Genomic DNA, 16,245 nt, shown 5'->3' with positions numbered 1-16,245 from the left:
GTCTTAAGTATGTTGTTTCCGCAACGAAGTATATCCAGCTGCAGCCCGCAGACCTGATGGAAGTTGACGGAAGTTGAACTTCCATATGGTTTGTCCCAGAAGACACCGCACACAAAACGTGATGATGTATAACGGTTAATCTCGGCTCACGTACAGTATAGATCCTAATGTTAACCGTTTTATTCTTTAGAGGCCAACAACACAACTTTAAATAGACTTCTGAGTTATGAGGCGAGAAATCAACTGTGTAGATCGAATATCGGCAGTCTGACGAAAATTGTGTCTGTTGTGTCGCAACTGCTGAACGAGTATCAATGTTCGTAACGCTTCTGTCATTAAATTCTTAGTAATGTTGTAAAGTTTAACCTACATCAAGATTCATCTGCCTGTGGTGATGTACAGAATATTCTTGGTTTGTGAAACTTAAAATATACAACAACAGTATGAATTGAAACATTGCTTTATTATTGTCATTACGCTATTATAAAAAATATTACAGTATTAATATATATAATATTATATAATTATAGTATTAAGTAAATATTAACGCATAATGTACACTGATTTTTTTTAACAGCTCTGCGTGGGACAAACGGTCGAGATAAACATCATTACGTTTTGTGTACGGTGGCTTGTGGGACAAACCTATATGGAAGTTCAACTTCCGTCACGTTTGTCTGGTTTGTCTGTGGGCTGCAGCTGGACCCTTCTCTCCGCAACTGCTGAAAACGTGAAGGCGGTTGGTTCTAGCTAATTTTTTAGCGCATTTTTTGGCTGCCATGTAGCTAAACTGATGTAGTGGACCAACCAGCCTCTCACCTCAAAAGGGAGGTGAGGTCAGATAATGCCAAAAAAGGGGGGGGGGGGGTTTGCTCCCCTGGAGTTGGCCTTTTGACATGCAAAAACTAGAGACATCGCCTGGGGTTTGGTAAGGATCTGCAGAGACTCAATCAGACATGCGTCGCTTAAGGATTGTGTATTCAAAGAGCCTTAGTGAACCCCTCTCGCCGTAAAGGTGTCACTGGAGACACTTAGCAGGACAGCAAAGGGGCTGTCCAACCCCTCTCCCTCCACTGGTCACCTCCGGACATCAAAAATACCTCCCTCCTGATTCCTTTTCTCACAGAATGGCTGAGCCATAAAACACCACTCCCTTCTCTTCTTTTAGTGCAAATGTGATACAGTGGGGGAAAAAAGTATTTGACCCCTTGCTGATTTTGCAGGTTTGCCCACTTACAAAGAATGCAACAATCTACAATTTTAATCATATGTACATTCTAACAGTGAAAGACAGAATCCCAAAGAAAATTCCAGAAAATCACATCATATGAATTTATAAAAATTGATAACCATCTGATGAGGAAAAACAAGTATTTGACCCCCTGGACAAACAGCATGTTAATATTTTGTAGAAAAGCCATTATTGGCCAGCACAGATGTCAAACGGTTTTTATAGTTGGTGACAAGGTTTGTGCACATTTCGGCAGGGATGTTGACCCACTCCTCCCTGCAGACAGCCTCCAAATCATTCAGGTGCCGAGGTTGTCGCCTGGCAACTTGAATTTTAAGCTCCCTCCAAAGATTTTCAATTGGATTCAGGTCTGGAGACTGGCTAGGCCACTCCAGAACCTTGATGTGCTTCTTCTTCAGCCACTCTTTTGTTGCTTTGGCGGTGTACTTAGGGTCGTTGTTGAGCTGAAACACCCATCCTCGACCCATCTTCAGCTCTCTCACTGAGGGAAGGAGATGTTGGTCCAGAATTCCACGATACATGGCCCCGTCCATCCTCCCCTCAATACGATGGAGTTGTCCCGTCCCCTTGGCTGAAAAGCACCCCCAAAGCATGATGTTGCCACCACCATGCTTGACGGTGGGGATGGTGTTCTTTGGGTTGTACTCGGTGTTCTTTGCCCTCCAAACACGACGAGTTGAGTTGAGGCCAAAAAGTTCTATTTTGGTCTCATCTGACCACATCACCTTCTTCCAGGCCTCTTCTGAGTCGTCCAGGTGGTGAATGGCGAACTTCATGCGGGCCTGTACATGTTTCTTCTTGAGCAGGGGGACCTTGCGTGCGCTGCAGGATTTCAATCCATGACGGCGTAGTGTGTTACCAACCGTTTCTTTTGTAACTGTGGTCCCAGCTGCCTTCAGTTGATTCATCAGTTCCCCCCTTGTGGTTTTGGGATGATTCCTCACCGTTCGCATGATCAGGGACACCCCACGAGGCGAGATCTTGTGTGGAGGCCCAGACCGAGGGAGGTTGGCGGTGGTGTGGTGCTTGTTCCATTTCCTGATAACTGCACCGACAGTTGATCTTTTCTCTCCAAGTTGCTTTCCGATTCTCTTGTAGCCCATCCCAGCCTTGTGCAGATCAACAATCTTGTCCCTGATGTCCGTAGAAAGCTCTTTGGTCTTGCCCATGGTGGTGATGTTGGATGCTGGTTGTTTGGGTGTTGACAGGTGTCTTTTATACAGGTAACGAGGTGAGGCAGGTGTATTTGATGTAGATAATTGGTTGGGATTGGGGCTGTGTCTTAAAGAAAGACTAACTGGCTTGTAGGAGCCAGAATACTTGCTGTTTGGTAGGGGGTCAATACTTGTTTTTCCTCATTAGATGGTTATCAATTTTAATAAATTCATATGATGTGATTTTCTGGAATTTTCTTTGGGATTCTGTCTTTCACTGTTAGAATGTACATATGATTAAAATTGTAGATTGTTGCATTCTTTGTAAGTGGGCAAACCTGCAAAATCAGCAAGGGGTCAAATACTTATTTCCCCCACTGTAAGCCAGGAATGCGATAGAGGGACACGAACAACCCCTGCCTTCTTGAGCCAACAAATGTTTCATTATAAACTGTGTTTTGTTCTGTTTAAATAATAATCCTTGCTAAGTTAGTAGTGGTGTTTGCCTCTTAGATTAGTAGTTATATTACCCTTTTGTTGTTGAAAAGAATCTAAACAAGTTAATTTTGCAGTGTTTTAATCCCTGACATTTCCTCATTTTATGTTGTAACCAATGCTTTGTTCCCAACACTTTCTGACAATTCCTTAGAAATGATGATAAAGAAATGTCATCCTATACTACTCGATTAATTTTCAGGCTCAAATTTAATGTTAAATCTCTAAATTCCCCAGCTCCTGAGCGAAGGGTTGTTTAAAGAATAATCAAAGTTGAATATCTACTCTTCATGTAACCAGAGCTCTTCCAAGTGGACAAAATAAGTATTACATGCCATTGTTCTGAAATGCCGTTTTAATGTATAAATGTCACTCTGTATTTACCTGTTTGCCATTCGTGTATCTTGCTTATATTCTCTAAGTAAGAACAGGTAACCAATATTATCCAGGAAGCTAGTTAAGTTCCTCTCATCTGATGTGATTCCTATGAAATGCTAACCTTAAGGTTAATTACTGACAATTGTTTTCCTTTTTATCAAATGCTTAAAACTAAGAACGGTATAACCGTTTGACAATTAAGGTTTGATTGTGGGAAGATATTTGATTACAATATGTGCAAATAGATTTTTGAATAGACATATTAAAAGTTAAAAAGACAGTCTCTCAGGAAACCGGAAACATGCCCTCAGGGGAACAAAGGACTGCTCTCTGGAAACCACACCTCAACAAACAAAAGCAGCGACACATACGCGTTCGCTTGTTCTCTTGTCCTCTTGCCCTCTTCACCTGCAGTTCGGCACGCGCCCAGCGTGCTCCCTCTCCCGGCAACGCCCTAAGAAGTTCGACCCGGCACAGCGAAGGCTCTTTGTTCGTTTCAAGCCACACACACAAAGCGCCGCGACCTCAGCTTTCCCTCGTTTTCCAGCACCTTACTTTTTCTTTTCTTTTCTTTTGTTTGTTAAAAGTTATCAGACCGTTAAGTTACACCAGTTTAATTCAAGAACGACCGCGTTTTTAAGCTTTATTCGTCTTAACTTACACTGCTCCCACCGAAGCCCCGGACCCAGCCACATGGGCCCGCCTTGCCAGCAGTAACCCAAAGGATATCCTCACTGCCAGACCGAGGACGGTCGCCACTGGAGTGTTTTTCTAAATTCAGACACGGAGAACCCCCGGAAAATTCCCTAGCAGAAAGCCAGGAATCGGGCAGATAGCGTGGGGACCCGTGCAAAAGGCCAAGGCAGGCTGACGACCGGCAAAACAAGGCATTCTGTGATCAGTGATGTCCAATAGTCTGTTAATCCAGTATCTTTAATCCTTGAAACTCCTAGACAAACCGAGTTATCATCTAATTGCGTTCATTAGCTGCCCGTGTGAGTCAAATTCTCCCCACAATAGAACTCTACATTCTCATTGTTTAGCCATTGTTTATTTCTTTGATGTATATTTAACCGCATTTATATTCACAAACACACACAGGAATTGTGTGTGTATTTGCTTATCTCCAAGTCCCTGTCATGAGAATTTACCCCTTTGATATGAGACTGACTGATTGATTTAAGATAATTGAGCGATTATTAACTAACTGATCACTAGTGAATAATTGTATAATTATTAAAACTCTACCCAGAGGTCCGGAGACTCTGGGTGAATTAAATCTCTGGCGGTGCCCCACGAAATGAGATCTGTATGAATTAATATTCTCTGAATATTAAAATTCATAATTTGTATTAATCCTCATAAGTTTATTAAAATCATAAGTAGACATGCTACACGGAGTAATGTTAATTAGTTGTGTGTCATTACTACCTAACTTGTCGAGGAATGAGAACATCAGGTTCAAGCTTAACTGGTGTCTAGTTCACATACAGTAACTTATATCCTGATAGTTAAGTTATATTTCAGTTTTCAGAGGAGTCTGACAACTGATAGTTAAAGGAAGGACACTGGTAGGAGCTGAGGCTAGTAAAGTAAATCAGGGATGTAAATTAGTTCTTTTAAGCAATTGAGGAGACGTTTCTTTAGGATTTTAATGTGCAAATTAAATGCTTAGTAATTATCCAGAACTCACATAGAAAAAAGATGCATCAAAATGGATCACCGCCCTCTGATTTGTAATCAAATAGTCGTGAGGTGCTAAGAGATTCTCGTCCCTAGTGCACAAACAGTATTCCCATTCAATTACTTTCAAATGTCCATTAATAAGTTTAGTGAAGCGGTCGTCTCCAGTTGTCCACTGCATCTTTTAGAGCCTGTCCATAGGCTCGCCATTCATATGTGACAACATCTGAGCCTCTTCTTACATCATGTTGGCAACAGGTCTTCTCTTGAGCGATTTTTCACCACCCGGAGAAGGAGTTTCCTTGATGTAATTATGTTGTGTTTTTGTGCTAAACTGCAAAATGTTCAAAATTCATACAGATTCATTCAGTTCATAAAGAAGAAGAAACAATTAAAAGTTGTTTTCCTGCCCAAAATGTGTGTCACTTAAAGCAAAAATTACGTAAGTGATTATAACAATTGTTATAATGTCTTATGGACGCATTATATCGTGTTATAAATATAAGCATAAGTCATTATAGCAATGACCTTCATAGAAAAGTGTTACCAATATTTCTTGTAAATCTCAACTTAAACATTAATGTAATCAAATCAAATATAAAACCAAAGGTATTTGCCACTGCCAGGGCATTACCTTTTATCTAGCTTGTTAAAACAAGTTACCATCAGAGTCCAGTTTTCTTGGGTTTTTTTCTGAACAGGTATCAGCAGAAACATTTTTCTTTTACCAGGGAGCAGCATAAACAGTCTATGTTCAGTAGCAAGTGTCCCTGTTACAGAGAGGTGAAGTGGTCGAGCACAAGGTGTACCGGCAAGCGGCTGTGTTCCTGTGAAACTGTTGTCTTGAACTTTTTGTATGTGAAGTGCAGCACAAATTATTCGAAGAGACTGATCCTCATTGTTTGAGAGTTTCCAGAACCTATGATTGTTTATTAAATAGGACATCAACAGAGGGAAATCACATGGCAGAGCATCCCCGCAAAACTAGATGAAGGCCTATCAGGTGAAGTTATATAGCCTATGATTTTGAATGTAAAAGCAAAGGGCTCACTGCAGCCCCGGCTTATGAAGGACATCAAAACGTGGATGAACCTAAATTTCCTCAACCTAAACGTAGACAAGACAGAGATCATAGTGTTTGAACACCCTGAACTGCTTGATGTAGATTCTCTCGGCCCTTTGAGTTCAAATAACCGCTCAACTGTGAGGAGTCTTGGTGTTGTATTGGACAGTGCGTTTAAATTTGATAAACAGATATCCACCACTGTTAGATCCTGCTTTTTCCAGTTGAGAACTACAGTATAGCCAAAGTAAAGGTCTATCTCCCTCCTAAAGGTATAGAGAGGGTGATAAATGCCTTATAACTTCCCGCCTTGACTATTGCAACCCCTTATATGTGGGCTTAGACAAGTCATCTATTCAGCGCCTACAATTAGTCCAAAATACTGCTGCCTGCCTACTGACAGGAAAGAAGAAGAGGGACCACATCACACCTGTGTTGCGCTCCCTCCACTGGCTTCCTGTTCATTACAGGATTGATTTTAAAATCTTACTTTGAACTTTTAAATGCCTTAATGGATTGGCTCCATTATACTTAACGGAGCTTCTTCATACTCCAGCTAGAGTGCTGAGATCCGCCAATCTCCTCCTCCTGGATGGACCCAGAAGCAGACTTAAAACCAGAGGCGATCGAGCCTTTAGTGTAGCTGCCCCTAACCTGTGGAATAACCTGCCAGTCCAGATCAGAACCGCCCCAACTCTCCAACGTTTTAAATCACTGTTAAAAACGGATCTCTGTTCTTTGGCATTTCCTTCGAGTTAAGTCTGTTATCATTCCTGGCAATTTTAATATCACTATATATCGTATACTGTATATTATAATGTTTTATTGCTGTACTTTTACTGTGTAAGTAGTGTCTTGTTGTTGTATTTTAACCTGTGAAGCACCTTGGTCAACCTTGGTTGTTTTAAGTGTGCTACATAAATAAAATTGATATTGATATTTTAACTTAAATAGGCTACAGCTGTGTAGCACACAGACGCCATTGCCATGGTTACTCTCAATAGAGCGCTGGCCGTATACTCGCAGAGCAATGTCTTATTTACTTAATTACTGTGTTACTTCTCCCACACGCTGCAGTCTGCCGAAGCCTCGATCCTCCGCTGCTTGTTTTTGGTGGGTGATTTGTATGGAGGTCATTTTGTTTCAATTCAAATTGTGGGAACAGATGAGCGATCCACGTGTAAATGGGTAATCTGTAAATATAAAACATTTTCCACAAACACAAAATGTGTTCAATCAATCTCAGTTCTTTACACACTGAGTTTTGAAACAAACATTCCGCCGGTGGAAAGAAAATCTAATGGTTTTTAGTGGAAAGCTTAATTTTGACCTGAAAATAGGAAGTTTGGGGAATTGGGTGAGAAGTTGTGGATTTGTGTTTAGAGTTTTGAGAAAAAGAGGCATCATTTCAAGAAATGTGTTTAATTAATCAGGAAAAACATAATAAAACAACAATAAAACATACTAATTAGCCTATAACATGCAAAACATGTTGAACACCAACTCAGTATAATTGGCACATTTATACTTTTTTTATCATTATCTTAACTTTTGGCCTATATAATACTATATTGGAAACTAATTTAAAACTCAAATTAGCCTGAATTTTCATTTCTACTCTACTCATCACATTATATTTCCCAAAAATAACTAACAATGCTGATTGTTTTTTTTTTTGTCAGTTATGTTTTACCTCTTCAATTAAACTCAGCTCACCCTTGATGTGTATATGCTACTGTTTCTCTCGCAGTATACGAAATCAGGCAGAAAATGACAACATCACAAACCTGGCAGCTGGGGACTTTGTGTGGATCGGTTTGCACTGGGAACAACTGTGGTCTGATGGGAGCACCTTGCTGTTTCAATTTTGGGCCAGTGGGCAACCAGACAGCACAGAGCAGTGTGTCACCACATCATTCAGAAACTCAGGACTGTGGTCTGATGACAGCTGCTCCCTCACTTTCCCATTCATCTGTTACTCAACAAGTAATGCATCTTATTTACTCACGTACTGTGTAAAGATTCATTGTTGCATTAAGGCAAATATATCTCCTACATTTAAGATCAGTACCATACACCACACTGAATTTAGACTTGTGTAGAAGTCTGTTAAAGCAGAAACAAAAATGTTCTTTACGTCTGTTCTTCTGCATAGACTAAAAGCTGTTCAGAAGATACAGCAGATAAACCTGTGGGAAGTGATCATGTTGTAAACAGCACAGTATTTAAAAGTTAACATTCTTAATTTTACTGTTTAAACTGAGAAAGTATGCAGTAGATTAAAAATAATCAATCAACTGATTTACAAGTAGTGGTGGTGTTGCATCAAACAGCTGATGAATTTTCAGTGTGTCTGTGTGACTGTGTGAAACTAAAATGTATTATTTCTAACGTCCTGCTTCTCTACTTCAAATCAAGTCCTGTATTGGCCAACACATTAAACTCCTTTATTTCCCCATAGTAATACAACTTAAAGAATTTGTATTCTTGATTTATTGTTCATTACATGTGTCTTATGAAACACACTCTGTGATGTGGTTAGGTGTAAAATGTGACACAGCATTCTTGATTAGACAAATGTGGGTCTTAATTAATTATATCTCTCATGGCCACCATTAGGTTTTATTAACAATGCAAGACAAAATGGAGCAACCTGAACATTCAGATGGAGCATGAATAATTTTTCACGCAAAGTTGTTTGTGGATAAATTCATTCCCTTCTCTTCTTCTGTCTCAGCTCCTCCAAAAACAGAAGACTTCAGATCAATAGGACAAAATGAGTCCAGTATCACTCTGCAGTGGAACAAAGTGAACAACAACTTCAGCTTTATTCTCCAGTTTAATGATGCAGAGATCAACATCACTGCACCAGATGGAGATGGACCAGTAACTCACACAGTCTCATCTCTCACTGCTGCAACTGAATACACATTCACTCTCTTCTCTGTGTTTGAGAACGCCAGAAGCAGTGGAGTAAACATTACTGCAGTTACCGGTAATATATGTCACTTTATTTCTATGTTCTGTATCTGCTTAGCGAGCCATCATCTGCTTTTCAGAGAACCAGTTTAAAACTAAGACGTATCTACTGGGTATAATATTCATTAAAGGAATGTGCTACTTAACAACATGCACTTTATTGCATGTTAATTTAACTCAGCATTGTTTTGGCCAACACTGTAAAATATTTTTTACATTAAGAATAATTTCTTTTTAAAACTTTTGGTACATTGTAATTATTCATTTATCGTGGAGTACATCTCTGTTGGGATATAAAGTGTGATGGATATGACTACAGAATGTGACATCTGGATCCAGAAAAAAACATTCTTAGTAACACAAAGAATTGTTTCACTCGCTCTGTTCGTGATAATCAGTATTCATTTGTATTGATGTGGGGATACAAATGAAACATCTTTAATTGTCAATGGGAACATTTTCACTTTTATGTACAGTTAGTTATTATATGTTTCACTGCTCTTTTTGTCTCAGCTCCTTCAAAAACTGAAAACTTCAGATCAATAGGACGAGATGAGACCAGTATCACTCTGCAGTGGAACAAAGTGAACAACAACATCAGCTTTATTCTCCTGTTTAATGGTGCAGAGATTGACATCACTGCACCAGATGGAGATGGACCAGTAACTTACACAGTCTCATCTCTCACTGCTGGAACTACATACACATTCACTCTCTTCTCTGTGTTTGAGAACGCCAGAAGCAGTGGAGTGAGCATTACTGCAGCTACTGGTAAGATGTTTGACTTCATTAATGTGTATTTAACCGGGAATAGCATTTTCATCCTGCAACTTGGGAAGCAACAGGACAGTTAATAGTACTAACCAAATAGTATTTTTTTCCCTGTGTAGTGAAGGGCGAGAACTGTCTCCCTACCCGGATTCAAACACGGGTCTACAGGGCACTAAGGAGGATTTTTCCATATTTACTTAGAACAACTGAAAAGCAATTAAAAGAAACATTACTATAGCAAATGAAAACCCTCGATTTGGTTTGGCCCACTGATGTCATCCATCCATGAAGAGCGAAGTAGGAAATGAGGTGGGCATCAGAGTAGTTATGGCGAGATGAAGCTTTATGAAGCAGTGAAGCTGTCTATCCAGCTGGTTCACTCATGGTGCTTCATTTGCTCTATTGTGCCATCAAGTGGACAATAAATGTAAAACAGGAACAGTGATGAAAATGACACCATGGCTTTGGTGTGTGAAGTTTTAAATTGAATAAATTAATGAATGATGTTTGTGATGCCAATGTATAGGGAAATTAGGTTTGGTCAGCTCAAAATGTTCCCAAACAGAGGAAAATCTCCTCTTTCTTGCTCGTTCCATCGAGGGATGGGTATCGCTACTGGATACCTTTATGGTATTGACCGAAACAGCCCAGTATCGAGAAGAATCAAAACGGTTCTAGTCAAACCAATACGTCAATCGATACTTTTTGTGACCAGATCGTCGAAAAAAATTAAGATTTGTATGGCACCGAAAGAAAGAGAAGAGCACATCTTTTTTCCCCTTTGTGTGCCTGCACCATAAATAAAAAAGGCCTGCACGCGTCGAGTCGATGCATGTTTTTAACAGCCGCTCGCTTTCAGCTGCAGCATGTTCGTCGCTGTTGCAAGTTCATCACCACAAGCTTGGCTTTCCGTTGGTTTCATCTTCTGGTATCATTTAACACTTCTCACTTTCTGAAATTCACATCACTTGTCACTGATCAATCGCTACATTCCATTACAACAATTAAGCGCTTCAAGTGTAGTTGGTTTGATTGGCTGGACACGCAGCTTCTCTTTTCCTCTTATTGTGTCTTTAGAGTAGTTAAAGAGGTGGTATTCTGCTCATTTTCAGGTTCAAAGTCCTATTTAGGGGTTGTACCAGAACAGGTTTATATGGTTTAATTTTCAAAAAACACCATATTTTTCTCATATTGCACATTGCTGCAGCTCCTCTTTTCACCCTGTGTGTTGTATGCTCCGCTCTGGAGCTACAGAGTGATGCATCTTACTTGTACAAAATCTTTGTTGGGAGTTGCACATGCGCAGTTCCCAGGTAAGGACTACTAGCCAATCAGAAGCAGAGAAGAGCGGGTCGTAAGAAACAAGGTAGTGTGATCCAAATCAAAGCCGCTTCAGACTGAGACCGTAACCTAGTATAAGTTACTCAAGTCCACAACCACACAACATCATTGTTCGACATCTTACCATAAACCACTACAAAAATCATCATATTTCAAATCAATTTTACATAAAAATTGGCTGAACAATTTGAACGTTTGCTCAGTAGTTTTCACATCAGGTGTAACATTAGCATTATAGTTATAACTTTAGCTGTGTTAGCCAACGTTTACAACAACTCTGCACTTGGAACAATTTGAAGTTACATTGCCGTGTTTATTTTAAATATAATTCACAACCAATAAAGCATACTTACAGGTTGTGATTGTGAATTTCCAGGCCCAAACAGAGTCGGAGCTGCATCGTCTTTTAGCACTAAACGTTGAACTGTTGCAGGTGTTCTGATGATCTATGCTGCCTAGCCGAAAAATGCTACCATTACGCAAATCGATAGACTGGACTCTACTCGGCCTAAAACTGTCAATATTCGAAATCTACACAGCTGATTTCTCACCTCAAGACTTCTCAGAAGTGGATTTAGTGATGAAATTCCATACGTAAACTGTAAAATATATAACTTTCTGTTGCTGGCCTCTGTCTGCGACACGCAATGATGATGCAGTGAATTGTGACGATTCTCTCTGACCAATCAGCAGTCTGTCGTATTTTCACGTTACAGTTTAGTATCCCTTAACTCGCATGGAACCTCGAGAGAAGTAAGGTGATACGAAAAAAAGTACCTGGAAGCAGGTGCAACATTTCTACAATGGAAACCCAAACAAAGGCGAGTCGAGCCAAAGGGCCTCCGCTCAGACTAGCTTGGTTTGAGGGCGTGCCTGACCCCGTAGCCGCTTGGCAAGCTTTATGACGCGTTTTCATTGTGACGTCACAAGTAAAGGAAGTGAAGGGCTGGACTGCAAACAAGCAGTTTTCAAGCGGTTCAGAACAGAGTTTTCTGTAGGAGATGGGAACTCCCTTTGGGCTGGACTTTGGGCTTTTTCACTTTGCAAACCTGTTACATGCACAAAAAAGATATATAACTCAGTAAAGGAGAGGGAAAAAGCCAAAAAGCATATTACCACCTCTTTAAGTGACTTGTTTAAACAGGCACCTTACTTGTTTTATACTTGTGACTGTCGTTTTTGGAGAAGGTTTGCGACTCACTACTAAAGTTCAATTTATTTATCGAAAATTAACAAAATAATTTTCTGTTGTTTACTTTCAACACACGAACCAAAAAATTACCTTAAATTTGTTTCCCACAACTCATTTGGTCACTAAATCAATTCACTCCTCTCTCATTCAAATATACACTGAACAAAATTATAAACACAACACTTTTGTTTTTGCCCCCATTCATCATGAGCTGAACTCAAAGATCTAAGACTTTCTGGCCACAATAAGCGTTTATAATTTTGTTCAGTGTAAAAACAACTCCCAAGCTGAAGTCTTTCCCCTTATAGGCTAATACTACAGGATGGCCTAATTAGGATGAGGAGCGATCTGACACAATTTCCCAATACTTTTATGTAACAGTTATTTGAAACAAGAATAAATAAATTAGATCTCCTTGCTTGTCCATGACAACAATAAAAATAATAATAGGCTACCAATCAACTACTATGGCTTCAACAGGTGGCATTTTTATGCAAGGTGTCAAGTGAAGTACTCAATTGGTATCGGTATCACTTCGTATCTTGGTTCACTTCTGAACTTGGTATCGTAAAATTTTAAACAAGACCCAACCTTAGTTCAATCGCAAGAAAAAGAAGCTCGAATAGATCGCTAACAAACATGCAACAAAGTCCCAAGTCCACAAACTGTGAGGGGAGATCCATTGCATTTCGCTGCCCTTGATATTTATAATCGCTCCCCAAACCATTTCCTGAATCAGTCACGTGTTACGGCCGGCTCGCGAGGCTTCGATCGTCACCACATACTTCATGAACACAAGTTTCGATAAGCGCTTCACAAAAAGGATTACTCGACACACGCTTTGAAGCCCCTACACTAAGGAACACATCATTACACAAGAGGATTTGTGAATGAGAAAAGGAGGAAGTGTAGCATTTCAAGTGATTCCAGTCAAACTAAAAGAACAGATGACGTATTGTTTTTCACAAACGGAATTTCAAAGATCAACGGAAAGTTTGTGGGAGAAAAACTGACTGATGTGCGGCCGGTCAAGATAACAAGAAGTGAGATAGTTATCATTGAGTGCGTGTCAAGGTGGCAGCGAGATAAAGCTCTGAGGATTGATGAGTATAAAGACCACGTCCAATTCGGGTCGGAGATGAAAAAGAAGGGAGTAATAAGTCGCATGCCGCTATCAATGAAGGCCAAAAGACAATCTGCAAACAAGCAACAAATCTCAGTAGGCAGTCAGTAGTCTAATGTGCACATATCTGATTATCAATTAGCCACTTCTTAAGCTGACCAGTAAAAGAACGATAAGTATTTGCTTCTCTTATCAGTATTGGCAAAAGATTCCATTGTTTAGATGCTGTTACAGAGAACGCTAACTGACTAAAAGCACTTCTTTGAGTGGGAATGATACAGTCCCCTCTTGTGATACCTCTGGTAACAAGAGTGCTTGCTTTCTGCATAACAAATCTCTTCAGTGGAGGTGGGGCAGTGCTGTGCAATATCTTATAAAGTAGACAAAGGTTACTGTAATTGATCAAGTTTTCCCAACTCAGAAGCCTATGGGTATTTAGGTTTGATAGGTGTGAAACTGTTAGGTTTCGAATCTGAAATTTTGATGTTTGATGTTTATAAAGACTTTAGAGTGGCTTCATTGTGGATTTGTTAGCCTGTGCCCAGCTTGTCAAACAATATGTAAAATGCAGGTTAATCATGGCATTCATATATATCATAGCAGTTTCAAAGCTGATGCCTAACAAATCTAAAGTTACTTAAATTAAATGTAACTCATTTGCACATACTTTTTAAATGAATTCTAAAAGAGAGATTTGAATCAATCCAGGCACCCAGATACTTATTCAGTATTCAGTCACAACTGAGTCTGGAGTGCTACATGGTCGCTTTGAAAAGAACATGCTTACCGTTTTACAAACACTTAACGTACGACATGATCTGTCAAGCCATGTTGTAATATAGTTCATTGCATTAGTCAGTTTTGAAGCAGCTTGCTGCTTTGTGCTGCTGTGTACATAAATAACAGCGTCATCAGCATATAACTGGATTTCTACATTGGGACAAACCAAGGGCCAATCATTAACATAAAGACTGAACAACAGTGGGTCAAGTACAGATCCTTGCGGGACACCAGTATTAATTGTATAAGCAGTGGATTTATGATTTTGAACCTTTACATAATGTGTTCTTCCCTTTAGATATGAATCAGTCAACATAATGGTATCATTGGAAAAATTAAAAGAAGTTAATTTGTTAATAAGTATTCCATGAATCTCAGTGTCGAAAGCCTTTTTAAGGTCCAGAAAAATTGCCCCCACAGTACCACCCGTATCCATCATAGGGTAGCAGTCTCTGTTGAATGGTGAGCTCTAAAACCAAATTACGTAGGATGCAGGCTAAAGTCACTGTTGTTCAAATAAAAGACAATCTGCTCTGAAACCCACTTCTCCATCACCTTGGATACAACAGGCAGAATACTGATAGGTATGTAGTTACTGATAATCTGGGGATCACCTGCTTCTTAATATGCTCCCAGATTTGTTTAGTATTACCTCTAGACTTATGAATAATTACAATAAAGAAAGTTTGCTTTAGCCTTTCTTAGTTCTCGAGTAACACTGCTGCATAACATTATAATTTTTTGTCTATTTGTCAATTTGCTATTTAAACTTCAGAAAATGTTTTAGTGCATGATTTCGCAATTTAATCAGTTTCAATAAGTCTGTACTCAACTAAGGTAGACAGTTCTTTTTATTATTATTCTTACCTTGGGGTATCTTAGTGAACGTTTGTGCTATACTCTGAATTGTGTTTATAAATCTCTCTCTGTCTTCCTCTACATTCCTCCCAGTTATAAATTCATTCCACTTTGTTTTGGTTATAGCCATTTGAAAATTCTCAAGTTCACTTTTAGGAATTCTAGGATGCTGAGAATGATATTTATTTGTCGTAAATCTATTATTTGTAAGCTTTCTTTTGAATAAAATGAGGTATGGTCAGTTAATCCAGTAATGGGATGTTTTCTCAACTCTTTCTGGCCTGTTGGTGAAAATTAAATCAATTTGCGTCTGTGAGGATACAGTTATTCTGGTAGGACCTTTAAGTAGTTGTGTAAAATCCATATTATCTGTAATTCTTTTCAAAGAATTTCTATTTCTCTTGTCATCCCAATTTATGTTGAAATCACCTTAGAGAATATAGAGAATTACATTCTTTGAGTAACCTTTTAAATTCATCATAGAAAGTATTGTTGGATGATATAGTAAAACCAGAACAAAAGACATTTGAGAAGAGAGAGTGATAGTTAGTCCAATATATTCTAGATTAACATTAGATAGTTGAATCTGGCTGGAGTGAATATTATTCTTCAGGTAAACCATGACTCCACCACCTCTTCCCTTAACTCTATCCCATCTAAATAAATTATATCTGGGTATATTCAAGGCTGCCGATGGTGAGTTTTTATGTAACCATGTATCTGAAAGACACAAAAAGTCTAGATTGGAGTCACATAGCAAATGTGTACAACTTGGTCAGTTGTAGAAATTACACTACAGATATTCAAATGCCCTCCTAATAGTCCCCTGTTTTTTGGGGGGTGGATTTGTTCTCCACGGGTGCAAGCTCTCCGTTTAGAGTTTGATGAACAGCCATTACTTACATTTTGTGTGTTAGAGTACTAACACCTCGCCTAATTCAACACACTTGAAAGCAGAGATTTAGTACTTGGACGGAGCAGCACTGCTGGCCTATGTGTGCCTGGTGCTGCAGGTAAACCAGCACTTGTAGGATAGATATCTGGATCCTTATTCACCGCCATGCCCGTTGCGCTCACCAGCAGACACCCATTGCTCTCACCGTTTACTGTAGCCACCGTGCACCATTGTTTATCCTCATCTGTAGCAGCAGCCGCCATGTGTTCCCGACTCTCTCC

The 16,245-nt window shown here is 39.4% G+C and overlaps 1 protein-coding gene across 1 annotated transcript in view; it reads left to right on the top strand.

Annotated features, from left to right (window-relative positions):
* The window catches only part of LOC119912223, a 359,916-nt gene that overhangs the window by 105,225 nt on the left and 238,446 nt on the right, over positions 1-16,245 (top strand). The window contains exon 11 of the mRNA XM_038731318.1: positions 8,763-9,020. Within this exon, the coding sequence (XP_038587246.1) occupies positions 8,763-9,020 (258 nt within the window). The remainder of the gene's footprint in view (positions 1-8,762; positions 9,021-16,245) is intronic.

This window comes from Micropterus salmoides, unplaced genomic scaffold, assembly GCF_014851395.1.
Source record: "Micropterus salmoides isolate LMB-PRFRI ecotype aquatic unplaced genomic scaffold, ASM1485139v1 Ms_hic_scaffold_2, whole genome shotgun sequence".
Classification (NCBI taxonomy): Eukaryota; Metazoa; Chordata; class Actinopteri; order Centrarchiformes; family Centrarchidae; genus Micropterus; species Micropterus salmoides.
This window is presented reverse-complemented; position numbering and strand designations above follow the sequence as displayed.